At 37.4% G+C, this 27,918-nt stretch overlaps 1 protein-coding gene across 2 annotated transcripts in view; it reads left to right on the top strand.

The window, feature by feature from the left end:
- Nucleotides 1-27,918, top strand: part of PRKD1 (protein kinase D1) — a 305,211-nt gene that overhangs the window by 149,877 nt on the left and 127,416 nt on the right. For both annotated transcript variants that reach the window (XM_023514408.1, XM_012806446.2), the window contains exon 2: nt 16,153-16,291. In XM_023514408.1, the coding sequence (XP_023370176.1) occupies nt 16,153-16,291 (139 nt within the window). The remainder of the gene's footprint in view (nt 1-16,152; nt 16,292-27,918) is intronic.

Consider the following 27,918-nt stretch of genomic DNA (forward strand, 5'->3'; position numbering starts at 1 on the left):
TTCTCGTCGTGATGTCAGATGTCAGCTTTTCCACTTCATTTGGGAGGCTACTCTCTGTATCAATTCATTGCTCCCTGTGATCTGTCATTCAGGTAGTTTTGGTAAGAAAGAAAAAAATGTTTTACCTCCAATGTCTTCTCCCTCATCTCCACTTCTGTGTTTCTGAGTTAGGGCGTAATCCAGGCAATTCTCCTTTCTCCTGTAACCTTCTCCAGTGTTGAATTCCTGATGAGTACCCAACTTAGATCTATCAAAGTATTCTTTTTATTTTTTTATTTGTTTTTAAAACCATTTTTTTATTGATGCATAAAATACATACATAGTTTGCGAGTACATGTGTTAAATATATTCATATGATTTGTAAAGATCAAATCAATGTACTTAGAATGTCTATTACCTTAAATACTTGTTTTTTGTTTATGATAGAAATATTCAAATTATTCTCTTCTAGCTATTTTGAAATGTACAATAGATTATTGTAAACCAAAGTTACCCTATCAGTTTATCAGACAGTAGGTCTTATTTCTTCTATATAACCATATACTTGTACTCGTTAATCAACCTCTCTTCAATACCTACTACTCCTTACCCTCCCGGGCCTCCAGTAACCATCATTCTACTTTATATTTCCATGAGTTCAATTATTTAGCTCCCCGATGGTGCAGACGGTCATTCATTTAGCCATGCAATGTTTGTTTTTCTATGCTTGCCTTATTTCACTTAATGTAACGGCTTTCATTGCCATCCATGTTGCTGTAAATGACAAAATTTTGTTCTTTTTTCTGGCTAATTAGTATGTGTATTTCATTGTCTGAAAATACCACATTTTCTTTATGTTGATGGGCAGGTATCATATTTTGCTGGGTATCATGTGCACTTTTTGCCCAGAATTTTGCAAGGAAAGTAAGGATGCACATTATTCATGGATAGTACTAGCGCTGTATCTATAGACATGTTTTTAATCTTTTTATTTATTTATATGCATTGCAAGTGTAACTCTAGAAAGCAATGATGATATCCGTCTGCAAAATAATGCCCCAGAATACAGTAATTGGTTTTGTTAAATTTATAATGAACTTGCAATGGAAGTATTTTTGGCCAGCAAAGAGTGATATATTTCTTTTCGTATAGGAGCTAGCAATCTAGTTGATATTTTTACAAAATTTATTAGGAAATCCCTTGGAAAATGTCAAAACAGATTTTGTATACTGCAGCCTTTAAGCTAACAGTTATTAAATATGCTAAAGAGCGTGGCAACAGCTACCTAGAGACACTTCAGTCATTCTCCCACAGGGAGTGTCCTCAGATTGAGGAGGGAGCCGGAGGAAAAGCTTCTTCAGATGCCAAGACAGAAGACAGGATTGAGAGGGACACCTCTAGAGTGACCAGCGGTGGAGCAAGAGGATGAAAACCGGGATTTGGAGCAGTGTCAAACTGGGATCTCTGTTCTAACCAAGATGATACACGACGAGAGTAAGAGGTTTGCATAAGGAAGAAAAAAATACACGTTGATGATTTCTCAGGGACACTTAAATGGCATTTTAACTTTATGAAGAGAGAAGGTTTAAAAACGAGGGCATGATCAAACTTCCAGCAGCCCGTGAGAATCAAATTTTGGAATTTTTCATTCTTATGTGATCAGTCTTCAAAAAACTTACAACATTGAGTTGTCCAAATTACCCAAATGGATGTGGTCTCACTCGCATCTGATGGGTCGTCCAACACAATTGTGGACGTTAAAGGAGCGAAGACCATGGCTGTTAAAACAGTAGACCTGGGAAAACACATTCCCTGTTGTTCTAGAGTGTTCTACATGTGGGACAAAGCTGCCACCTGTGATCATCTTCAAAAGAAAAACATTTCCTAAAGAGAAGATTCTAAGTGCAATTGTCTAAGTGCATGAAAAAAGGATGGATGAATGTAGAAGGGATGAAAATATGGAGTAACAAAGTCTGGTCAAAAGGCATCAAGGATTACTTAGGAAACTGGCTTTGGTAGCTTTGATCACTTCAGAGCCCGTGTTAATGAAGTGCAGAAGCAATCGCAGCAGACTTGAGAACTCAGCTTGCTGTGATACCTGGTGGGCTAACCAGCCAACCGCAACCTCTGGATGTGTCAGTAAATAAGCCCTTGAAGGCCCTAATGAAGAAAGAGCGGCTGTCATGGGTGCAGTCAGCGGTGATGATTTGACACCTGCACGCAGAATCGAGAAAGCATCCATTGTCCAGGTTTGCGATTGGATTCTAAGATCATGGAATAGTGTCACGAAGGAAGTGGTTGTGAAATTGGTTAAGCACTGAGGCATCAGCAATGCTATGGGTAGAACTGAGGATGACGAAACATGTCAACCTAGGAAAGTGACTCTTCAGAAGATGCCAGTCACGTAGTGAAGACGACCAGGCTTCCAATACTGACAATGGCAAAGAGCTCTTGGCCTTGATCTTCTATGATGGGTAAATACTGTACATTTGTTACCAGCACATAAAATTTCTTGCACCTTGTTCCTGTTTTTGTTTTATAATTATTTGTCACATACAATTTCTCATACCATGATATGTTAAAAAATAAATACTAAAATTACTTTATAAAAAATAAGTACCTAAATATAAACAAAATGAATTAAAAAATTAAAGTTAATGATTTTTTTTTCCTGAAAGTTTGGACCTAAAGTATGGATGCACATTATAGATGGGACACATTATACAGGCAAAATGTGGCAGGGTGACTTCGTATCTTGACCGTTGAGAGTAGTGCTGCAATAGACATGGAGGTGCAGAAATCTCTTTGACACACTGGTTTCATTTCTTTTGGGTGTATACCTGTCAGTGGAGTTGGTGGATCCCATGGTAGCTCTATTTGTAGGTTTTTGAGGAACCTCCATACTCTTTTCCGTAACTGCTGTCCTGACTGACATTCCTGCCACAGTGTTTGAGGGTTCCACTCTCTCCACATCCTCACCAGCATTCATTATTGCCTGTCTTTTTGATAAAAGCCATTTTAATTGGGGTGAGATGATACCTCTTGGTTTGTATTTCTGTGATGATTCGTGATGCTGAGCATTTTTCCATATGCTTGTTGGCCATCACATTATCTTTTTAAATAAAATTACCTAGAGTAAAGTGAACATAGTAAAAGTAAGACACTTTAGAATTTACTAGTAACATTTAAAAAGGAGATGGTTTATTTATTTTACTGAAAATTGATGTTTTTTAACTGACTTTAATATAATAAATGGGCAAACTATTTATGTAGTCCCATAATGATCTGAGGTTTAATATCATCTTTAAGGGGTATATTTGTTGCAAATCTGGTACTAATTAGGTATCAAAATATTGGTATCAAATTATTTTGATACTAATTAGGTATCAAAATATTGGACCAAAGTCCAATACTTTTTGGATATTGTTCTATGTATGTTAGTGTTAAAATTTAGTGGAAAATGATACTTTCTGCATTTCAAGTAGAAATGTGCACTGTACTGCACTAATACCCACCTTAAAGACGGTAGTCAAATATATGAATTTTCCAAATGAAAGACGAATGTATTTTATTTACCAATTTTTTATTGGAAAATTTAATGCTATTTTTTTTTAAATATGTTACTGAAGACTGTGTTAATGTTTCTTTTTATCTGCGGGACCAGTGATTCTGTTAATATTAATTGTGGTTCTCTCATAATACAATAATCTTTGGAGTGTAGGATGTGTAAAACTGATTGATCTTTGTCTTAATGATGCTAAATGGTTTTCCTGTTGCTGTAAGCCATCCATTCTGATGTTAGCCAGCATTTAGGCAGCCAACTCGCTGCTACCACCTCACCCCCGTTTTTTGAGACAGAGTCTCACTATGTCATCCTTGGTAGAGTGCCATGGTGTCACAGCTCACAGCAACCTCACAGCAAACTCTTGGGCCTAAGTGATTCTCTTGCCTCAGCCTCCCAATTAGCTGGGCCTACAGATGCCCGCCATAATGCCCAGCTATTTTTTAGTTGCAAGTGTCCTTATTGTTTAGCAGGCCCAGGTGGGCTCTAACTCACCAGCTTTAGTGTATGTGGCCGGTGCCCTGCTCACTTAGTTACAGGCGCTGAGCCTGCCACCAGCCTTTTACGGACTTGTCTGTCTAGTAAGAACTAAAGACTGCCAGGAACAGCTGACTCAAAACTCACTAAGTCATTTTACCTTTTGGTTTTATTCAAACTCTGAACCTGTGAGCCTGGGTTCAGGGCTTTCTGGCAAAGAGAAGTACCCATGATTTTAGTTCTTGATCCCCGTTTGCTGGACAGTTGGCTCTTCTTTTTGTGCTTTCTTTCTAAGAGCAGTAGAACTAAGAGGAAATGTCAAGAAATGTGATGCAGCAGGCTAGTTACTAGTCCTTGACCTGGCGCCACCTAGCATTGCCACCTTGAATAGATTCCTTAATGTGTTCTGCATAACAACTCATCTCTAAAATGAGAAGACAGTAAATCTGTGGACGCTTTTCTTCTCTAAAGTTAATCATTCTTAACTTTCAGCTAAACCTTCTTAGTTTCTGTTATCAATGTATTTTTTTATTTTATCCAGTATATGCACCCATTGCTTTTAATTTGTTAAGTAATAAACATGGAGCGTATGAAACATAATCTGCTCCATGCTCTGGTGACAGTTTTAGTCAGAGTGAGACAGGGAGTGTGAAGTATGTTTTTTTTCTTTCCAAGCTGAACATTCACATACCTAATTACTGTTGTGTGAATAATTTCAGTGTGTCTACTAAGATTTCTAATAGCTATCATGAACTAGTAATCTGTCAAGGTATAATGTAGGATAATATGTTTTTACACAACAATAGTGAAGCTCTCATTAATTATTACCACCTGTAATTGCTTGATATGAACATTTATTTTAAAACTTAAATTGTGTACAACAAAATAATGATTTAAACTACCTCTAGGAAGTCTATACCGGGAAGTTGCTGTGTTACAGTTAATGATTTATTAAGGCATTTCTTATTGTTTTTGTCTTTTTAATAGATGACATGTAATACAAATTAAAATAGAAGAAAAGATTCTGCCAACAATTAAGCATCACACTGAGTCACATCTGTTATCTGTTGCCTTAAAGATACACATATAATTTATTAGCCTGCTGCAGCGATATTTGATATATAACATCAGTGTCTCTATCAGCCCAAGGAAGAAGTGGTCTTGGGACTAGTCTAGCTTTACTTTGAAAAGGTTAAGCAAATTTAGTTTATGTATGATATTTCTATGTCCAGTAAACCAACGTTAGAATCTGATAGACATTTCACAATGAATCTAAAATTTAATTTCAAAAGATTCCAAGCAGAATTCTCTTTGATGTAATATATTCTTTCCTTCCTCAGATATCCTTTTTTTTTTTTTGCTATAATACAAATAGGGACTAAAATTAATTTTAGATTTAAAATTGTGAATAAAAATGTTTAAACAATCAGATGTTGAACTCACTAATCGGAATTTGGAATTCATGGGAAGGAGAGTGGCGAAAACATGAGAGACGGAGAGAGAGGAAGAGAGCTAAGCAGGAGACAGTCTCCGGGTCAGATTCTAGACCTGTCTTTGGAAAAGCAAGAGTGGAATGAGTTGAAGTCCTTTCTTTAATGACAGAGGGAAATGTTTTTTGGCATTACCAAGAGAAGAAAACTAACTAGAGTGACTTTTGTGTTTCTAAATTTGGACTTTGAAGGTATCTGAAATTGATAGACACTGGTATCAGGCACCCCTTTTCAAAGGAAGCTTTGGATTTGTAGAGCAGAAAGTCATAGGTATGACTGCAGGTGCTTGTGTGGGAGAAGGGACTGCAGAGGGAGCAAGGCAAGGGGTGTGATTGTTTGTCAGAGTTATTTGCATTTGAGTAGCATCTGGTTGGCCCAGGAAATAGCGAAGTAAAATGGCAAAGGCCCAGGCCACATGTTGCCGGCTTTAAGATGGACAGTTTTGCTCTTTTGTATGGTTTGAGAAATGTATAATGAGTCTTTTTATTTCAATACGATAGGTATCATTTGGCCTACCTCATTTCAGAAACTGGAATTTTTACAAGTTTTAGAAAATATTTCATGAAAATAGTATTACAGGTTTATCTTTATGAATCAGATCTTTCGGAGGGAGAGCTTAGTAATTCACTGAAGAGTATGGTAAAGGTTGCTGGTAGGAGAGATAGCAAAGCCCTACATTTGGTGGTGGTTTTTAGTTATTAGATGACGGAATACCATTTGTTTTCTGCTTACCTTGGCAGGGGGTGGTTGTGGTGGAGTGGGGAGTTCAGCATAGACTGGAGAAGGGAAGGAGAGAGGAGGAACATCAGGAGGAAAAAGGAAAGTTCTTTACAATATTTTTTTCTGGTTTCTGTTTCCTACGATTACATTCAGAAACTAGGCACATAGCTCTGTGGTCATAGTGTGGAATTCTTTTCCTGTGCCTCTTTTTGAGGATATCACCAAATAAAAGCCTGTGCCCATATTTGAACAGATTTCAGAAATAGGCCTTCAGATAATATAAATTATTCACTTTTTCTTTTCTCCTTTCATTTGTGCTTTGTAACTTGTGTTTGTAAATCTGGTGATCATGCTTTTGGTGGGCTTGAACCATTCCATCCATTTTTGTTGTTATAGCTGCTGTGTAGATAATAACTCAGTTCATGGATGTATTTATTGTTTCTTCATTGATATACTTAAATTTTCCTAGTTTCTTAGAGGGTTTTTAAAACCTTGTGAGGGCGGTTAAGAAGGGGATAGTTTTATTTCCGTGGTCAAAGTTAATCATACAAGTTTATGACTGGCCCAGTTGACTTACACATCTCCTGCTTTAGAACCATGTTCAAGTGCCCAGCCTTTCCCGCTCTTTATAGCTAGATGCTGGACTCACTCAGATCTAACTCCACCAAGGGATTTGGGCAACAATTTTGCCTGACTTTTAAGACACTCTTGGTGGGACAGTTGGTCACACTGTGACCTTGTCGTTCCCTGTGAAGGATATTTTGGCCAAGTTGGGAAGTGATAACACCGTTTGAGTATTTTTTCTCGTGAAACCTGACCAGTCATGGCACTAATTACTATGGTCAGGAAGAGTTCTTGGAAAATGACTTGGGAACCATCTTTGATGTGAAGTCTGCAATATTCAGTTGCCTGATGTGCATTGATTCTGCTATTGATTAGAATGACGTGATATAGCAGATTAGAATAGCAGTGAATCCTGCTATTGATTAGAATGACGTGATGTCAGGACTCTCATGGGATCCTCACCTCTTAGCAGCAGTAAACTGGTAGAGCCTTTTCATTTCCTAATTGGGCCATCTCTCTCTCTCTCTCTCTCTCTCTCTGTTTTTTTCCACTTGACTGAGTCATGGGTTAATTTGTTTCTAGCATTGCTTGTTCCTTGCCTTTTGTGATTGGCCCCAACTATGGAAAAGCACCCTTTGTTCCTTAGATTTCCCGTTGGCCAGGTCACATTTCAGCTACTCATTAAAACATGTATTTATTCTACTCTGGAGCACATTGTCTGGCCAGCCATGAATTTATAGTGAAATGTAACAGTAAATTGTGCTCTGTGGTCAAAAATGCCAAATGATACACACAGCAGCACAGAGGAGGTTTCCAGCATTGGGTACAATTAAAGAGCTTAGGACCAATGCCGGGATTGTTGGCCACATTTTCACAGTGGCCAGTTTTGTTAGACTCAAACTTGGAGAGAGCTCGAAATCACTTATCTGAGATGTTTGCACTCACAACCACAAAGCCCCTGAGAAACGCAGAACTGATCTTGTAATAAGCTCCAGCTGAGTTTACAAGCCTCTGAGCCTTTCTGAAAGCCTGTTTAATTTAATGAGGGTTTTCAGATTTCAAAGCTCACACACCTTCACATAACAACAGATGATTGTGACCAAATTAGGGAATGTTGTTTCAGGAGGGTTTTCTCCCAATATGTTCTCTTTTCTGTTCTCAGCCATTGTTTCACCAGGCTTTTCACCTCCAGATGTCATTTTCAAATATGATTTTGATAAATCTTATTGTATACAGTTTCTATTAAAGCAGTATATTATGCTACACACAATGAAAGATTTTTCTCTCAACAGTCATAGATAAATATGCATATATTTTTTCTGTCTACTAATAAAAGGAACAATCTGAAACAAACAAACAAACAAAAATCCCTTCAGCTTCTGCTACCATGACGACTGTCCTGAGAGGTTAGGCCTCTGTGTTCACATCTGTGACCCACTTCGTAGGGCTCTACACCCTGTTTCTGAATAGCCTGAAGAAAGAGAAGCCTTATGAAACAATAAGAATGAATGTGGAAGAGAGGATATCCATTCTTTAGTTATTTATATATTGCATATTATATTATCTAAATGAAAATTCATGACCCTTAATTTAAAATTTGAGTCTTTAAATGATAGCTTTAGTATGTGTAGCATATTAGTGATGTTATTTTACCTCTTCTTATATTTTAGAATGTTTTTGAAGTCACTCTTTGAAAGTAATGTAATAATAATTAGGATATTCAAGCCTTATTTGAACACAAGATTATTTGTCACGTTTACCATGTTTTTACAAAGAGGCACATCATAGAATGTGATGTCGAATGCCTACAGTACAGGACCAGAGAGAGACAGAAGATAGAGCTCTCCCTGGGGAAAGGAAGAGACACGTGCATGAGGCCAGACTCCCTGCACTGAAATTGTGATGAGCCAGCAGAGTCCTTGTCTCTTAAGCCCCTTCTTCAATTTTCCTGCCCGACTTTTGTACCACATAGGCACCAAGCACATTGATAAAGCATTAGTTAGGAGTTCCCGTGAAGTTAGCTATTCTTTAGGGAACCAATATGCTGTTTCATCTCTTTCCCTCTCCAGGTATTATTTCTTGTTCACCCCAGCCCTGAAACTAAATCCCTTGAATTTTCTTCTCTACTCTCTTAAATCGAATCAGCTACCCCGGGTTTGGGAAAGGATGTGTTAAGGGGATCTATGCATTGATTAATGTCCTGCATTTGGAAGAGCATTTATATCTCATCAGGACAAAACTTGGCCAGTTCAAAGTTTATAGCTCAACAAGGTTGGAGAGTTATATAATAATTCTTAAATTTTGTATTTTTATTTCACGTCATCACTAATCTTAAAAATGAACTCTCAACCAATTACTGAGATTTTATTTTACTTTAACTTATTTTTCTCGAAAATGCAGTTTACACACAGAATTAAATAGTGAATGTGTTAAGTAGACAATATTAGCATTATATACTTAGAAAGCAAACATGAGACTTTGGGTTGTACCCATAAGGGGTAATTGGTATAGGACATTCCTTCTTGCTCTAAGAAAAAACAATACAGAAAATTATAAAATGCCTGTTTTACACATTGGCTAACAGACAGTGCAGGAGTGTGATCCCGGAGAGAAGGGAAACAGAGTTATGTACTACAATCACATGTGTCAGGGCCCAGGACTGGCCAGGTCTTGGGCCCAGCTTCGGTAGGTTCTGGACGCGGACCACTAAGCTACTTTGCTCCAGAACGGTTTCTCGTAGGTGCTTGAGGGCTATCTACTTTAGCTGGAGAGAGAGAGACAGAGTATCTTAGAGAGAGTAAAGGTCTTCTTAGAACAGATAGATCTCAGTCTTTGGCAGAGCTTGGTAATCTTCAGCAGAGACACCGTGCTGGCGTTCTGCAGGCAGGAGAGGAGACAGAGTCAGAGTAAGTGTGTCTGTGATAGAATGCGCATGCCTCCTGACTGCCTTCTCCTCCAGCCTATTATAAAGCTGATCTCGTGCCTCTCAACACCACAGGTATAGAGACTGTCAATTCACCAATGCTCTCATCTCGGGAGCTCACTCATGCTTGTTACAACCAAATCTCTCTCCATGCCCCTTTCACCAAGGTGTTCCATTACAGATATTTCTTATAACTCTCACTCCTTTTAGCCATAGGCTATACGGGCTGCTACACACATGAGTCTTCTGACTAGAGGCAGGATCCAGAGTGTGGGAATGTGGTGTCTGGGTAGTGCCTAGTTGTCTGGGAGCATGGAGAAGACCAGAGAAGATAAGAGCTCAAGGAGGCCAAGTCAACCAGAATTGGGGGCAGGAATACTGGAGAGACTGGATCTGTACAACGAGCTCAAGAAATTTGCCTAAGGGTTCAGTTGAATATTAGACTGAATACACATCTCTGTATGCATAGGGTGAAAATGTGTAAGGTGGGAGAAAGAGCAGCTGTGGGTAAGCTATGAAATGATCTCTTTTCCCAGAGCTCACGTAGAGCTAAGAGACATTTGAATTTCTATCAAGCAAATAGGAGAGATTTAGTTGAACACTTGGGATAACCTGCAGAGACACTGGATGAGTCATTAGCATCAACAAGAGGCATAAATTATTCCAGAGCTACCCCAGCAAGATTAAAAATCAGGCTTGAAAGGATAAAATTGATCTGTAAGTTACTTCATGTTCTGTCAAGATATGCGTCAATATTTATTAAAGCAGGGGTGTCTAACCTTTTTTTTTCCTGCCACACATTGGCAGAATAAGAGTTCTGTTGGACCACACAGTAAATACACAAATATTAACAAAAGCTGATTACCAAAATAAATAAATAGTTCTGTGCATACTTTTCATACCTGACACCACAGATAAGCAAAAAAAAAATCCTCACGGAATCAGCTGGTGGCATGGGCCACAGGTTGGACACCCCTGCATTAAAGGAAGACAGTGAAATCCAACTCTTCATATTAATTCATAGTGACTGGGGCCTAATTTAAAAAGCACCCAAGTGAATAAGAAGGAAAATGTGACTCATAATAAGGATTAAAATAGTGAATGGACCAGAATGGTAAAGATGATAGAAAAATATTTCAAGGACTTAAATGAAACCATGAACATAATAAGGAGATGAATGGCAGCCATATATAAAAGAATAAAATGTAACTTTTGTAATCGAAAAATACAGTATTTAATGTAAAAAATATATGGAGTGGAATTCAACAGGCAATTAGACACTGCAATAGAAAAGATCAGTGAACTTAAAGATACAACAACAGAAATTATTAATAGCAAATGTCCTCTAATAAAAGACAGAAACAATTGGTAAAATTTTCAAGATGTCATCAAATCTACACATCCATAGATTTAAGGCACAGTCAGCCTCAACCACAACAAAAAAATGAAAAAGAAAACCACTTCAAAGTACATCACTATCAAATTGCTTAAAGCCAGTGATGAAATGAAAAATGTCAAGGAATTAAAGAAGAAGGAAACATGGAACAAACCCAGACTTCTCATCAGAAATAATTCAAGACAGGAGACAAGAGAACACAATTTTAAAGAGCTAAAAATATTAACACATACCTCTATCTAACAAAAAGTAGTTTTTAAGGAAGGTGAAACAAAGGCATTTAAAAGACAAAATCTAAGAACATATTTTGCCATCAAACTTAAAGTATATGAAACATTAAAGAAAGTTCATCAGATGGAAAATACGTTACGTGAAACCTTCGATATACACAAAGCCATCACGAGTGGTGGAAATAGTAAAATATGTTAGGAAATACAAATGATTCCTGATTATTTTAAAACTTACTGCCTGTGCTGCTAGTGTGGATGTATGAAAATAAGGCGAAATAGCAGAAAGGAAGGAAGATGAGAAATGGCAGTCTGAGGTTGCAACGTCCTTGTGTTATATGTGAAATGGGATTAAATAAATAAAGAGGTGCAGCTGGCTAATAAACCAGGAGAGAAGATGGAAAGAAGTCCAGTACCAACAAGTTGCTAATCTCAAAGAATACAAAAAAGGAAAAATGAACAAAGAACTGATGGAACAAACAACAAAAAATGGTAAGATAGCAGCCTTAATTGCATATATGTTAAATGATAGGAATAACCCGGTTAAGAGACTGTCAAACTGGATTTAAAAAATAAGAGTAAGATAATAGAAGGCACTAAAAACTGTATACACATTTTAAGAAAGGAAAAGACAATGTTAACATTGTGATACTCCATTGGTGTTTGACTTCTGCAGTTACCAGAGGTGCTCAGTGAGACTGGCATTCATCTTCTGTTCACAGTATATATCGAGGATTACAATTTTAGTACAGTTTTTCCTTTTTTTAAACATGCATACATTTTTTGGCACCCTCTGTATATAATTACCCTCAGTAACTTTAAAGATAAATCCAAAGAGATTAAAACGATGTGCAAAAACTAATCATCAGAGTTTAAAATGGTTATATTGTCATTCGGATCGGGAACTAAAGATGACATCACATAATGAGAAAGGGGCAAATTTTCCAAGAATCTACAACAAGTTTCAAGGTATCTGTGCCCGTCAATGGTGCTTCAAAATGCTTGAAAACAATAGAATGGAAAGGAAAAATCCAGGATCACATGGCTTCACTGGAGGATTGAACTGAACATTTACAGAGGAAGTAAACGCATGAATCTTACACAGTAGCAGACAGTGAAATCCATGTCGATCCATATTTTTTACCCTATTCAAAAATAACCTCAAAGTGAATCCTAGACCACACTGTAAAACTCCAAAACACTAAAATTTATAAAGTAAAACATAAGAGAAAATTTGTGTTGCATTAGATTATGCAAAGATTTATTGGCTGCTACAACAAAAGTCTGATCTGTAAAGAAATAGTTGATAGTTTGAGCTTTACATAAACTGCAAATTTCAGGGAACAGTGTTAAGGGAATGCAAAGATAAGCAACAGGCTGGAGGGCATTACGTATGAAACATATCACTGAAAAACTGCTCGTGTCCAGAATATATAAAGAACTCTTAAAATGTAATAAGAAAAGCAGCAACTCAATTTAAAAGATTGGCAAAAGAGTTGATCAGATACTTTACCTATGTGTGTGTTGTGGGGTGCTGGGGGGGATGGATAAGTACATGAACAGATGCTGAACATCATTCATTATTAGGGAAACGCAAATTAAAACAATGAGACATCGTGATACATGTTTGGAATGTCTAAAACAAAAACAACTGACATTATCAAGTGGTCTTAGGGATGAAGAACAACTCAAACTCTCATTCACTGTTGGTGGGAATGCAAGATGGCATGGTCCGTTGGAAAATAGTTTGGCAGTTTCTTATGAATTTATCCAGATACCTGCCATACACCTCAGGGAATTAACGGCTGAGGTTCACATTTTTATGTGAATGTTTATAGCAGTTTTGTTTGTCATAGTCAAAAACTGGTGCTAATGTAAATGTCCATCAGCTGTGGAACCCCCACCTATACTGTGTGCATATTTGCACAGTATAATGAAACACTTCTCAACAATAAGAAGGACTGCCCCAGTGACACATGCAACAGCGTGGATAAATCTCAATACAGAATGCTAAGTGAAAAAAGCTAGACTCAAAATTGTGTACTGTGTGATCCCACTTATACGACATTCTTGAAAAGACCAAATTACCAGGACAGAAAACAGATCATGCTGGTAGGGGTTGGGAGTCAGGGGAGAGTTTAACTACAGATGGCACAGAGAAGATTTTTGGGTGATGAAACTGTGCTTGTATGCTGTATGCATTGTATATATGGCATATGGTTATGGTATGCATTTTCAAAGCTTAAAGAACTATACCCTAAAAAAAAGGTCAATTACATTGTATGTTAGGTATACTTTAACCTTTGCAATAGCATAAAAATATCAAATATGCAATTAATAAATATGTCCAAGACCTATACACTGAAAACATTGTTGAAATAAATTAATAAGAACCTAATAAAGAGGAAGATATATTTTGTTCATATCAAAATATATATCTTTATATTGATAAAATATAGTCCTTCCCAGATGGATCTATAGTTCAGTGCAACACTATTGAGCAAACACAACCACTTACTTTTGGGGAAATCCAGGAAATGTTTTTAAAATGCCTATGGTAAGTCAGAGGATCTATAATACCTAAAACAGTTTTGAAAAGGAAAAAATTACAGGCTTAGGATAAAGTTGCAAAAATAAATACAATGTGGTATTCTCATAAAGGCAGACATATAAGTCAAACATGATCTTATCGTAAAACCCAGCAACTCTGGTCTGAGGTACTTACTCACAAGAAGTGAAAACCTATGCCTACTGAAATACTTGTACATAATTTTTTTAAATTAAATCATAGCTGTGTACATTAATGCAGTCATGGGGTACAATGTGCTGATTTTATATACAATTTGAAATGTTTTCACCAAACTGGTTAACATAGCCTTCATGGCATTTTCTTAGTTATTGTGTTAAGACATTTATATTCTACACCTAGTAAATTTCTATCTTACCCTTGTAAGACAGACTGTAGGTGTGGTCCCACCAATTACTCTCCCTCCCTCCATCCTCCCCCTCCTCTCCCCTCCATCTTCCCTCCCTCTCCCCTTCTTCTTGTACATAAATTTTATAGCATTTTTATTTTTAATAGCTATAAACTGGAAAAAAACCCACTATACCTGTTTGTGCATAAATGACTATTATACCAGATCAGTTTGATGAAATAGTGTTAAGTACTGAAAAGAGATGAACTTCAAGTGTAATATATATTCATGGATTTCAAAAACTTCATAATAAGCAAAGAAAGCCAGCCAGAAAAGAGCCCCCCGAACGTACTCTATGATTTCATTTATGTGAAATTTTATGGGAGACAGACTAATCTACCTTGACAGAACGTCGTGGTCTGTGGCTGGGGTTAAGATTGTGAAAGACATCGATGGCAATAAAACCTTTGGGGTTGATGAAAATGTTTTATGGCTTGATTGTGATTTTGGTTACAGGAGTGTTGATGCTTGTCAAAACTGATAGACCTTTATATTCATTTTTATTTCATGTAAATTATACTTCAATCAAGATGTTTTTAAATTAGCACGTACGCTGTCCATTGTGTTTTTAAGGTGGAGAAATGTTATTTTAATTTTACCTTTGTTTCCTTGTATTCTAATAATACTATGGGAGATATTTTGAAAAAATGAACTAAGTTGTTTTTTTTTCTTTTAAGTAGCACAGTGGAAGCAATGACATCATTTCAGCTGTTGTGTTTATTTTAAGGAAGTAACTTACCAAGTGACATGCAGACATAGCTTTAAGCCTGGTTGTTAGCATAGACTCTGAAGACCAAGAGGATGTTCTGATTACATTTATTTTTCATTCACACAAAATTACACATGAATGTAGCCCCTAATTTTATGAATAAGAAGAAGAAAGAGGAATTTTCAGGGTATTGCATTTATTTTCAGAAGGTATCAGATTCTGGAAATTTCTCCCTGACAGTAGCACCTTTAAGGCGTAGACTTTTAAGTCTACAAATAGTGACGTGAGTGGCAGACCCACCACCAGTTACAGGATCAAGAAAGACAATTTTCTCTTCCCCACTACATTACAAGTATCAACTTACAACAAAAATAAAAGTCTTTAATGATTCCATGAGAAAGTTATATACAAAAAGAAAGGGCCCATTTTCACATAGCGAACCAGCCTAGGGTGTTTGTTTTCATGAAAATCCTTCATGCTGGTGCAGATGGACCCTCTCTTACACTGCTCATGGGAATGTGGATTGACAGATTGCAGGAAAACTAACAGGGATGAAGTAGGGACAGCAGAAGGGAGAGTTGGTTTCCTCCTCTGGTGCTTTCCTGAGTCAAAGGATCTCTAGATAATGCTGCTGCCCACACAAAGAACACATTTAGATTTATTGAGTCATCTCTTATTTTTGAATACGCTCAAACAGACAGACCTCTTCTTATGCAAACAAATCGCCACAGTTATGCGAAATAGAATTGTAATGAAATGACTCCCATTTCTGTGTTACTGGATGGCTACATAGTGTGAAAACAACGCACACTTCTTTATTTCTTAACCACCTTCCTGCCAGGGCCTTCTTTGAATTTTATCCCATCTTCTCTCATTTTCTTGCTCTCTAATTAGAAAACCACGTGGTTATTTTTGCCCTAGGATATGAGATTTCTTCCCTCCTGATTTGGAGTTTTATCAGTGTCAACTTTGCCGTGCACATGAAAAAAGTTTTTAGTGTTCTGGGTATGTTGAATTTTTCTATTAAATGTGTATTTGTGGCCTAACATTTACTTATTTTGTTTTTAATTTTAAACAAAATATCTAGGAGGATCTTGACATTTAAACTATTGTGTTATTTATATTTGCAGTTCCCTGAATGTGGTTTCTATGGAATGTACGATAAGATTCTGCTTTTTCGCCACGACCCTACCTCTGAAAACATCCTTCAGCTGGTGAAAACGGCCAGTGATATCCAGGAAGGTGATCTTATCGAGGTGGTCTTATCAGGTAGTGTACTTTTTTCCTCTCCATGGATTAATCGTACGTGAAGCATTCTTGGGTAACATAAAAAGCGTATGTCAAACTCAGCCCCAACAGAGATTTGGGAGTTCTGTCTACTTGAGAAAGGAAAACAAAAGGTGTCCTTTGAATTGGCTGTTTCCATACTCAGTACTGTCCCCGTTATGTCTCCTAGCTTCCTCCCAGCCCCCACCCAGCCCTCAACAGCACACACACACTCACAAACCCACACAGGGCTTGGAAGATTCAGCACCTTGAATCAATTGGACAGCAGCAAAAGCAAACAAAAGACTCAACAGTGAAGCGAAGGCAGCTGACAGGGCCCTAAATATACTGAGTGTATAGAAGCCAAGAAGTAGCAGCAGCTCTAAGAAGCTGTTGACTTTTATGTTAAAATCCAAAGTCCAGTAGCTACGAGGTAAGCCAAGGGCAGGGAGGAAGCCAGGGCTCAGGGGTCAGAGCAGGTTGGGTCATGCCACCTGACTCAGTCCCTGGGAACTGGATGCCTGTCCATCTGCTTACACTTAAATTTTTTTGTTTAGCATTTAGGAGTAAATGATAGGACTGTGCCTATTCATACAGAAAAAAAAATGTGTTTAAATTTTTTTTTTTTAAAGTGCTGTAGAACAGCTATCATTACATCTGTGGTCAGTGCCATGATCATGAAGTTGTACAGATTTTTACTGTTTACTTATGTTAAAAAGAAAGTCCTTGTGGAGAAACTCAGGCTGCATTTCTTTGTTCTCTCTAGCTTTCTTTGCTTGCTATGTGTTTGGCTAGAGGAAATAGAGGGGCATTAATGATTCTGGACTTTATTTCCTCAAGATCCGCAACTTGTTAAGAGCCCAGTACCTGGGTGCACTGCTCACAATTCAGCTTATCTTGTTAACTTTTCTTTGTTTCAATCTAATTCATTATTCGTCTTTACTGGTTGCTCACGTTTGCTCATGTTTGTGCCAGGTCTCGAGCTTGCTGCATTTTCATCGTATAGATGGATCTTACAAAATAATTTGCTAGATGGACATAATAATCTTCCTATTGTTTGTAAGGTTGCCCATTGCTAAAAGAATAAACCAAAAGAGCAAAAGCTTTGATGGCTTTTTAATTAATTTTTTCGAAGGAGTCACTTGCTTCTCCCATTTACTTTTCTTTGGCTCTTTAGACATTTTCTCACTGCACCTGGTCGCTCAAAATCGGACACTAGACATGTTATTTTCTAGGTTTTCTGTTTCTGAACACTAGAGGCTGCCTGAAATAAATTATTCAGGACAATCATGCCCTGGATAAGTTCTCACTATAATTCATATAAAGTCACGGCCAATCTGCATAGCAAATAGTGTTATGTATTTTCTAAGTTCCTTTTTCTGTTTGCAATGTCCAGAAATATAAGAGAACTTTGAAAACTGCATTTCTAAATTTAATTTTTATTTTACTGTTTTACTTTTGTTATCAAGCATTTTATAGTGGTAGACAGATTGAATGCAACCTGTGTGTGGGTGTGATTGTGGAGGGGTGGCTGCCTGTTTTCATGGTGTCCCAGCGTCAGTGCGCTGGACCTGCTCATCCCCCAAGTTGGCCTCACCCAGCCCTTTAGTCCCCTGCTGCCTGAGGACCAGCATTCTGCTTTTCCTCTTCCCATCTTTGCCAACTGAGAACTTCATTGTGCTTATGCCCCACTTCCCTGGCCGTCCGCCCTTTATGACCCATTTCTCCTGTCTTCCTGGCCACAATTGCTGGGAGGGCACTGAACTGCAGCCCTTTCCTCACTTGCTCTCCCTGCATCAGGCTCAGGAGGGACTCCCTACTCCTAACAGCTATATTGTTTGTACATGAAAGGAGCCAGAAGTCCAATTTTAACTTTGAGTCACAGAGTCCCACTTCTTCAATATCATCGGATCCATTAGTTATTCGATTGTATGCATTCATTTATACACACACACATGTATTCACTTATGTTAGATCTCCTGCACTTACTTGTAGACATCTCTGGCAGCAGAATTCTCCCAGCCCCTCTCCTCTTCTAGTACTTTGCATTGTGATTTGCTTGATGAATGTAACGGCTTTTAAAACTTCTCACCGCTTCGTAACACAACCCAATCTCATTTCCATATTGCTTACCATTTTCCCCATGTTCTCTTTATGCCTCGAGTCCTCTGTGACCAAATGCTTGATGATTTCTTCATTCCCCTTGATCTTCTCAACTTCCTTGCAGCCTGACTTCCCTCAGGTGACACCCTGGTCCCTTCAGTCCAACAGACATTACCTCTTACTGTCCTAAGCTTTTAGATGAAGAGTTGAGTGAAATGATCCTCTTCTTATTTCTCAGTGTCATTTTTAGTTTTTTCTGCACCATCCTCCCTCCAGGCAAAAGATGTCTATTTTTGCTTCTTCATTACCTTTTTATTTATTTATTTATTTATTTATTTATTGTAGTTTTTGGCCGGGGCTGGGTTTGAACCCGCCACCTCCAGCATATGGGGCTAGCGCCTTTGAGCCACAGGCACCTCCGCATCACCTTCTTTATAATATTGCGCTGAGGTTATTTACTCCCTTGAAGACTCATTTCCATTTAACTATGGTAATAACCCATGCCACGCTCCCAATCTTACTTTCCATTTTATGCACCCTTTATCCTTGGTAGAATTAACATGCACTGGATCACTTGTATTTCTTTTTGTAGACAGTTACCCAAACCATTCCTGACGTCAATAAGACAACGATCCAACTGCAAGACCTCCACTTGGTGTGACTCTGCCTAACTCTTGCCTGTCCATCTTGCCCATCTCTACCAAATGCACCAATCTGTTTCTTGTCTTTTTAACTGTATTTCAATCATTAACTACCCTGTCATTTTTGGACTATATTTTTCCTTTTCTCTTTCCCTCCCCATAGCATGTGCCCATTATTTGCATGTCTTATACAACCTTGTTGCAGACTCAGTGACTCTGTATGCATCAGCAGGACTCACTCAGCCTATTAATAATAAGAATTAATTTATCGTCCATTCTTGCCCTGTCTGTTCCTGAGCCACATATGACTATTAGACACAGAGTCCACTGCCCACCTAGCTAGATGTGGATCTGCAGATCCAGCTTTTATCTGACCTTTGTTCAGAAATTTTCTTCCTCCTCATGCCCATCCTTCTGTGATTGTTGATGTGAGATTCTCAATAAACATGCATGAAGTAATTGGTTGACCACTGGCTACCAGAATAGAAGTTATCACATATGCAGTGTTTTGTAAAACTATTTGCTATAAAAATGTTATTTCTAGATATATCCTCACTCATGAATTGATGGGCACTGGGTTGATTCCACATCTTTGCACTCGTGAGTTGTGCTGCAGTGAACTTTTGAGTGAAGGTGTCTTTCTGATGAAAAATCTTCTTTTCCTTTGGGTAGATATTCAACAGTGTGATTGCTTGAATGATAGATTAACTTTTAGATCTTTGAGAAATCTCCACACTGTTTTCCATAATAGGTATACTAATCTGCAATCCCACCAACAGTACATGTATATAGGTGTTCCTTTCTCTTTGTGTCTACTGTAGCCATTCTAACTGGGGTAAGGTGATATCTCATTGTGGTATTAACTGGCATTTCCCTGATAACTGGTAATATTAAGCTTCTTTTCTTAAGTTTATTGACCATTTGTCTTTTTTATTTTGAAAAAAATTCTCTTCTATGTGCTTTTTTTTTTTTGGCTCACTTTTTGATAGGCTTGTTTGGGATATTTTCTCACTTATTTGTTTGAGTTCTTTGAGATTCTGGATATTAACCTATTTTAGAATGTACAGCTTGTGAATATTTTCTCTTATTCTACAAGTTGTCTATTGTCTCTGCTGTTTTCTTATGTGTGCATAAGCTTTTTGGCTTAATCAAATTGCATTTATTAATTTTTTTTGTTGCCCTGACTGCTATTGGGGTCATAGTCGTAAATTCTTTTCCTAGGCCAATATCTAGATGAGTACAATTGAATGTAACACCTCAAGAAACTAGAAAAGGAAGGAAAAACTAAACTTAAAGCCAGGAGAAGAAAATTAATAAGGAAAGTCAGAACAGAACTAAATTAATTGTAAAACAAAGCACATACAAAGGACTAATGAAATAAAAATTTGTTCTTTAAAGAGAAAAATAAAATCAACAGATCTCTTGCTAGATTAACCAAGAACAGAAGAGAAAGGAACCAGATAAAGTCAATCAGAAATGAAAAAGGTGACATTACATACCATAGAAATATAAAACATCATTCATGAATACTCTATAAATCTCTACTTGCATAAACTAGAGAATGTAGAGAAAATGGACACATTTCTGTAAACACACAACTTTGGGAGACCCAACCAGGAAGAAATGGAATTTATTGATAGACCAATAACAACAAAATTGAAACAGTAATAAAAAACCTCTCAATCCAAAAAAGCCCTGAACCAGGTGGATTCAGAGATGAATTCTCTCACACCTACAAAGAAGACCTGGCACCTATAATGCAGATATTAGTCCAGAACATTGAAAGGAGGGAAACCCCCTTAACTGTGTCTGTGAAGCCAGTATCATCTTGATATCAAAGCCAAGAAAGGATGCAATAAATAAAGAAAACTATAGACCACATCCTTTATGGATATAGATATAAAAATCTTCAGTAAAATACTAGCAAACAAAGCTTAATGGCACATCAAACATTAAGCCACCATGATCAAGTGGGCTTAATCCCAGGGATTCAAGGATGGTTCAGCATAGGTAAATCACTAAATGTGACTCACATACAAAGAAGCAAAAGCAGAAACCATATGATCATCTTAATAGATGCAGAATAAGCAATCGACAAAATCCAGTACCCTTTCATGGTAAGTATCCTCAACAAACTAGTCATAGAAGGAACAATTGTAAAAGCCATATATGACAAACCCATACCAACATCATAATGAATAGGAAAAAGTTGAAAACATTTCACCTTAGAACTGGAACAAGACAAGGGATGTCTGCTGTCTCCACTTGTATTCGACATGGTGCTAGAAATCTTGGCTGGAGCAATCAGGAAAGAGAAAGAAATAGAGTATTTAATTGGGAAACAAGAGGTGAAATTATCTCTCTCTGCTGATGTATCTATAGATCATGTATCTATAAAACCCCATATATTCCACCAAGAGTCTCCTGGAATTGATAAATAAATTCACGAAAGTCTCAGGATACAAAATCAATGTACATCAATCTGTGACATTTCTATATACCAATAACAGACAAGCCAAGAGTCAAATAAAAGACTCAGTATCATTCACAATAGCTATAAAGAAAATAAAATACTTAGGAATATACTTAACCAAAGAGGTGAACAATCTCTTCAAGGAGAACTACAAAACTCTAAGGAAAGAAAGCGCAGAGGATACAAACACATGGAAAATCATATCATGCTCATGTATAGATAGAATCAATATTGTTAAGATGTCTATACTACCCAAAATAATTTACAAATTTAATGCAATCTTCCTTAAATTACTATGTCATACTTGACAGATCTAGAAAAAAATAATTCTACACTTTGGAACCAGCAAGGAGCCCAAATAGCCAAAGTACTCTTAGGCAAAAAGGCCAAGTCTGAAGGTATTATCAGATTTCAAACTATATTACAAGGCTATAGTAACTAAAACAGTATAGTATTAGTAGAAAAATGGAGACATAGACCAATGGACCCATGGAATAGAGTAGAGATCCCAGATATAAATCATCTGCCTACAACCAACTGATCTTCAACAAAGTAGACCACAACATACACTCGGGAAAAGAAGCCCTGTTCAGTAAATGGTGCTGGGAAAATTGGATAACCACATGACATACTGCTCATCACCCAGAAAAATTAATCAAAAATGGATGAAAGATTTAACACAAGGCACGAAACCATAAGAATTCTAGAGGAAAATGTAGGAAAAACTCTTAACTCTATAGTTTGATGTAAACATAATTTGATGTTTTTATATTTAAATAATGTTCTATCCATAAGAGTATTTTCTGACATAGGATTACAAGAAAATTCAGAAAAAAAACTGAAAAAAATTTTAAGGAAAATGAAATACTTTTGTCTCTTTTGAGAGCATCAAGAATTTTCTCCCACTTATGTAATTTTTCTGATGAAACCGTTCATCATCTCTTAACTACTTTGGGAGTTAAAAACTAACCAGCCAGCTCTTGGCTAATTTGCCGATTCCCCCCCCCACTTTCTTTTTGAAAAACGCTGCTTGTGTGAGCTAGTGCATTTAGGATCCAATAAGCCAGGAAAAGATTGCTCATGAGTAGATGGATTGGGTTTTGGACAAAAAAAAAAAGATTAATAACTATATGAAAGTTCCCTTTCATACACATCCCTCCCAATGACAGATTCTCTTTGTTTGGCAAAATTTAGCATTATTACTATTGTTACAAAGTAGGAAAACACTGCAAATAGGAAGTTTTCTTGCCAAAGCCAAAGTCAAGCTCAAATGTTTGATATTGAACTATAAAATAAAGGTCATAGAATTTATCTGAATCCTGCCTCGGGATGGGTCTCTATGAAATCTTGCTAAATCAGCCTTAGCAAAACAAATTAATAACAGGGCTATTAATTTGTAGGACTGAAACTTTTTTGTTTTTTGTTTGGTCTCTAATAACTATTAGTGTTATATGTATTTGTATATGTATGTGTGTGCATCTTATAGGTGGTTAAATGGAGTACAGACAAGGACTATAAGAACTCCGCAGATAAAATCACAACTTTAAAGTCTGAGAGAGAAATACTGAATCTTTTTTTCATCTATGGTAAAAATGAATATCTTTCGTGAAAGTTTTTTATTATATGTTTATAATAGATTATGTTGTGCTGTATTATAATTTTTGCAAAAAGCTGTTTAAAAGGAAGTTGTTCTTCACTATCAAGGGATGGGAGTCCCATTAGAAAGCTAGTGCTATGCCCCCAGCAGAGGAGGAGAGTGGCAGAGAGGGCATAGTTGAGGAAGGAAAAGGAGAAAATGAACAGACCTCTAAGGAGAGCTACAGTCACCTGATTCTGATGACATTTCTTTTATCCCCATCCCCAGTCTTGCCCTCATCCATCATTCCGTGTGTTTACCATATGGTTCAGGTAGTTCTTTGAAGGGCTGAAGAACTAATTTCTTGGGCAAGTAGAACTGTCAGTTTCCTTTGTGATTTTATACACATTGCAAACCTCTGGGCTTCGGGGTTTTTGTTTGTTTTACTGTGCTACCGTTACATGGATTCTGTGTTGTCTTTTAGTTTGCAAGGAAAGTGGGATACGTAATGATTGCATAACACTTTCCAGAACCAGACCATTGAGTTCATGTCCTTTATTCGTCACTGCTTACATCTTAGCCAAGTTAGTTGTCATCTGTGTACCAGTTTCCTCATCTGTAAAATGGGGACAACACTAACACCTACGTTGTCAATTTGTTACAAAAATTAAAATAAATTAGTGCATGTAAAGCATGTCAGAGAGTGTCTACAGGAGATGGTACATGAATACTAGCTAGTAGGATTTCTTCCCTTCCTCATACTCTAAGCAGCCTTTAACTGTGATGATCAGTTATTTAACATTCCACAAAAGAGAATCCTAGCCTGATAACTTTGAGAACTGTAGGGTTAAACAGCTTTAAAGGAATTTCTCATTGCAGGAGTATTCAGAACTTTGGAACATGCTGGCAGGAATCATCACCTCCCAAGTTCACTTTATCATAGAATGTTCTTTTTCTCTCTGAACATCTGGTGAGTCTGGGTTTAGTGGTCCACAGTGGAGATACTACGCATCTCGGTCAGGCCTGTGGACCAAAGGGTCTAAGAAGGTGCTCCAGTTTTTCCACATGGAAGCCATTTCTCTTTCATGGAGGGGAAGATGGAAAAGCCATGGAAAAGTAGGACTTAGAAAGAATGAAATCTGTGCTCACATAATATCTCAAGCTTTCAAAGTAGTTTGCGTAAGGAAGTTTGTTTCCTTCATGGTGACTTGGGTAACCAGGGCAGTCAGATCTTTGAAATGCCACACATTTTAAATTTTAACTTGTCTACACTCTGCAGAAAGAAGGGTAGTATCAGTGATTGAGTCTCAGAGTCAGTCACTGGGCCCACTGATCACTTACCGTTTAGCCTTTCAAGGGAACCTTTGATGTTATTTACATCAACAACAAAAAACCAATGAGCTTCAGGATCCACTGACATAATATTTATCACAGACCATTATCATTCCCAGCCTCATAAATATATATTTAATCCATATACTCAGATAAACTGTATTGAAGTTAAAAAATAAACAACTTGAAGGCTCTTCTCTATAGTGTGATAATGAAAAACGTGGAATAAAATAACAGTGTTAGTGCTTAACCAAGATCCCATCATAATCTCACAACTCTGATCCAAATACAAATAATGTCTTAGGGTCACTGTACTTATGACTATATTTTTCTCTTACTAAGCCTTGATATCTAAACCACAAACCAGGAAAAATAAATGTTAACAATGTTCTAATAAGGTCATCCTTTCTTTATAGAAGGTGTAAGTTATTGATTTTATATGGCATGGCAGTTGTATCTATTTCTCCTAGATATAATACATTGCTTTGCAAAGTAGCAATGTTTATCAAATATAGTTGGGAGAGAAAAACCAGAAGAATGATATGTTAAATTGCTGTGTAATTATTTCCCCAAGAGTACATTATATAGATATAATTTTGTTTATTAGCTGTGAAGAATTAATTATGGTGGGTGGCGCCTGTGGCTCAGTGGGTAGGGCGTCAGCCCTATATACCAAGGGTGACTGGTTTGAACCCTGCCCTGGCTGAATTGCAACAAAAAATAGCTGGGCATTGTGGCGGGCTCCTGTAGTCCCAGCTACTTGGGAGGCTGAAGCAAGAGAATCACCTAAGCCTAGGAGTTGGAGGTTGCTGTGGTACCATGGCACTCTATTTAGGGTGATAAAATGAGACTCTGTTTCTAAAAAAAAAAAAGAAAGAAAGAAAGAAAAAGAAAATAGTGTGTTTTCAACTAAAAAAATATTTAAAAAAAAGAATTAATTATGGAAAACACCTACTTACCTCTAATCCTGCTTGGGTAATTAAAGTTATAAAAGACTTGGGCTTTACATACTCTCTTTATATTTTGTTATGGTTTTACTTGGACATCTAAATGTCCCTGGATGAATAGTGCCAATTCTTATCCAACTTCAGTTCCAATTACCTGTGCTAGTGGTTTTCTAACAATGGAAAATTTAAATGTAGTGAGTACTGGTCATTGCACTTTTCTCCTGAGTATGGCTTCTGTTAAGGGTGTCTATGGCATTTCCTTTTTATTATTGTTAATATTAATTGTCTTTTCAGTCTTGCTGTTCAAGTAAGCCTGGTTTTAGTTTCTTTGCACCATGCTAAACCATTGTCCCAGACTTAAATAGGGATATGGGGCTTGGGGCACTTATTTCTCATTCGAGTAGTTTTCTCAGTCACTCGTCTCTTTGTGAAGTGGATCCTCCAGGGAGAGGTGACAGAACAGTGCGTTGCTTTGCTATTTTTTTTCCTCCAGGCCACCCCAAGTGTCAAGGTGGAGGGAAGACATTCTCTCCAGGTCAGATGGAGAGGGCAACAAACCTTAATGGTTCTTTGAAGCCACTTACTTCATAAGAAAAATGTTTGCACATTTTTCATTCTGCTGCATTAAATTTCTCTTGCTGTTAATTTTCGAATGAATAATATTTCTCCCCCCATTTTGTTTGCTCAGAAATCATAAGGACAATAGTGAAGGTGATATAAGGATATGTGGCATTTATGAGGTGTTAGGAGCTGCTCTAAAAGCTTCACACATAGAAACTCAGAATTATGCACCATATTTACATGATGCCATATTTCTAGATAGCTTTAATTTAATAAATAGTTTATTTCCAATTAAAGACTTTGTTTGGAGTTCCAAAGCTGCCATTATTTCTTACAGAACGTTTGGCCAATTGCCTCACTTCCTGAGTCTTGACCCAGCATCTATAAGTATCAATCAATATTGCCAATATAGGGTTGGGCTGTAGATTCCCAAGAGTAAATATAAAGCATTTTGCAAAAGACCTGTCACACTGGAAGTACTCAACCCTCTCACCCCACCTCTACCTCCACTGAATTTCATATTTATTTTTATTTTTATATTTTTAGTTTTATATCTTATGTTTGAATCCTTAGAGTCTGGTATATCACGTGCAATGAATTTCTTTTTGTTGACTGAATGAATGAATACTTAAAGAAATGAATAACCAACAAATGCGTGATCGAATTGGTGTTCCATATATGACGTCCGAATGTTGCTGCTCTTCTTACGGATTGAATTTCTGTGTCTACCATTGGCCTTCCTTGGCCTACTCTACAAATAAAATTATTATTATTATTGTCTGATTAATCCTTTCTTCTGGACTCTTGCAAAATATTATCAAAACCAAATACTTTTTAGGGATATTTGTTTATGGAAAGCCATTGCTGCTTTTAAAACATTGCAGTTTCTACTCTTCCTCAAATCAGTGTTCCCAGCCCTTGCTCTTTTCTCCCGAAGCATTCTCGCTTGCTTTCTAAAATGTATCCAGTGGCCCCTCCTTTTGGGTGTTCCCCTAAGACTACCTTCACCTGATTTCATCAACTTATTCATTGTTTTTTCCTCCCTGGGGCCTGTGTGTTTCATATCTGCACAAAGCTCCTCGGAGGTGGCCCTGAATGGAGCCCTGAGCTCTGGCCTTTCTGTTTCCGAGTCTGGAAGGAATGAAGACTGACACCCTGAGGTTCTGGCTGACTTTCCCTGCCGCTCTCCCGTCTCCTCCTGCTCCCCACATTGGAGCTCTGTAGCTTTATTCATCTAGCAGAACAGCTGTCCCTGCCTAAGGGTCAGCTGGCAAGACCTATAGGAAAATTTGAGTCATGTGCTGCGGAGTCAGAGTCTAACTCTCTGTAGATCTCTGTCGGTGTTCATACCGTGGTTTTCAAGGAAGGACCTATCAAACACAGAATTAGCCTAAGGCTCTAGTTTTTCACCATCTGGTTAGTGGATATCTGGCCAGAAATCATAGTTTCTCCTTCCCTTCTCTTTTCATCTATTACTGTGCTAATTGAGGACAATATTATAGCTGTCATTCAGATGAACAGGAAAAGAACACTAAAGCAATGAAAACTGCACAAAGGGGATTTTCATCTATATTCTCCCATCATTGTGTGACCAAAAATCCCTCCTATCTGCTTCTGAAGGTGGAATTTTACACGTGAAGTCCTCTACGTCACAGCAGGAACTCCGAGGATGTAGCCTATTGAGAGTCCTATGAGAATACTTTAGCTTATTCTTTTTGCCTTCTTACGTGAATTAGCTCATAAACCACATGCAAGAAACATCTCACAAGTCTACCCTATTTACCAGATTTGACTTTGAATTATTGGGTGCTTCTATTTTTAAAAATGACACTCTGTCTCAAAAATGAAGATTTGAGACATAGGAGATGATGAAATAAATGAGTTTCTGACCATACTATGAAAAAATATTTTAGGCAATAATAGGGCCTTATAAACAGGTATTCCCCATGGATCAGTTCTGTGAAGAGGTGATGGGATTTTTTTTCAGGTCACAATCT

The sequence above is a fragment of the Otolemur garnettii genome, unplaced genomic scaffold, assembly GCF_000181295.1.
Source record: "Otolemur garnettii isolate 467f Iridium unplaced genomic scaffold, OtoGar3 scaffold00052, whole genome shotgun sequence".
Lineage (NCBI taxonomy): Eukaryota > Metazoa > Chordata > Mammalia > Primates > Galagidae > Otolemur > Otolemur garnettii.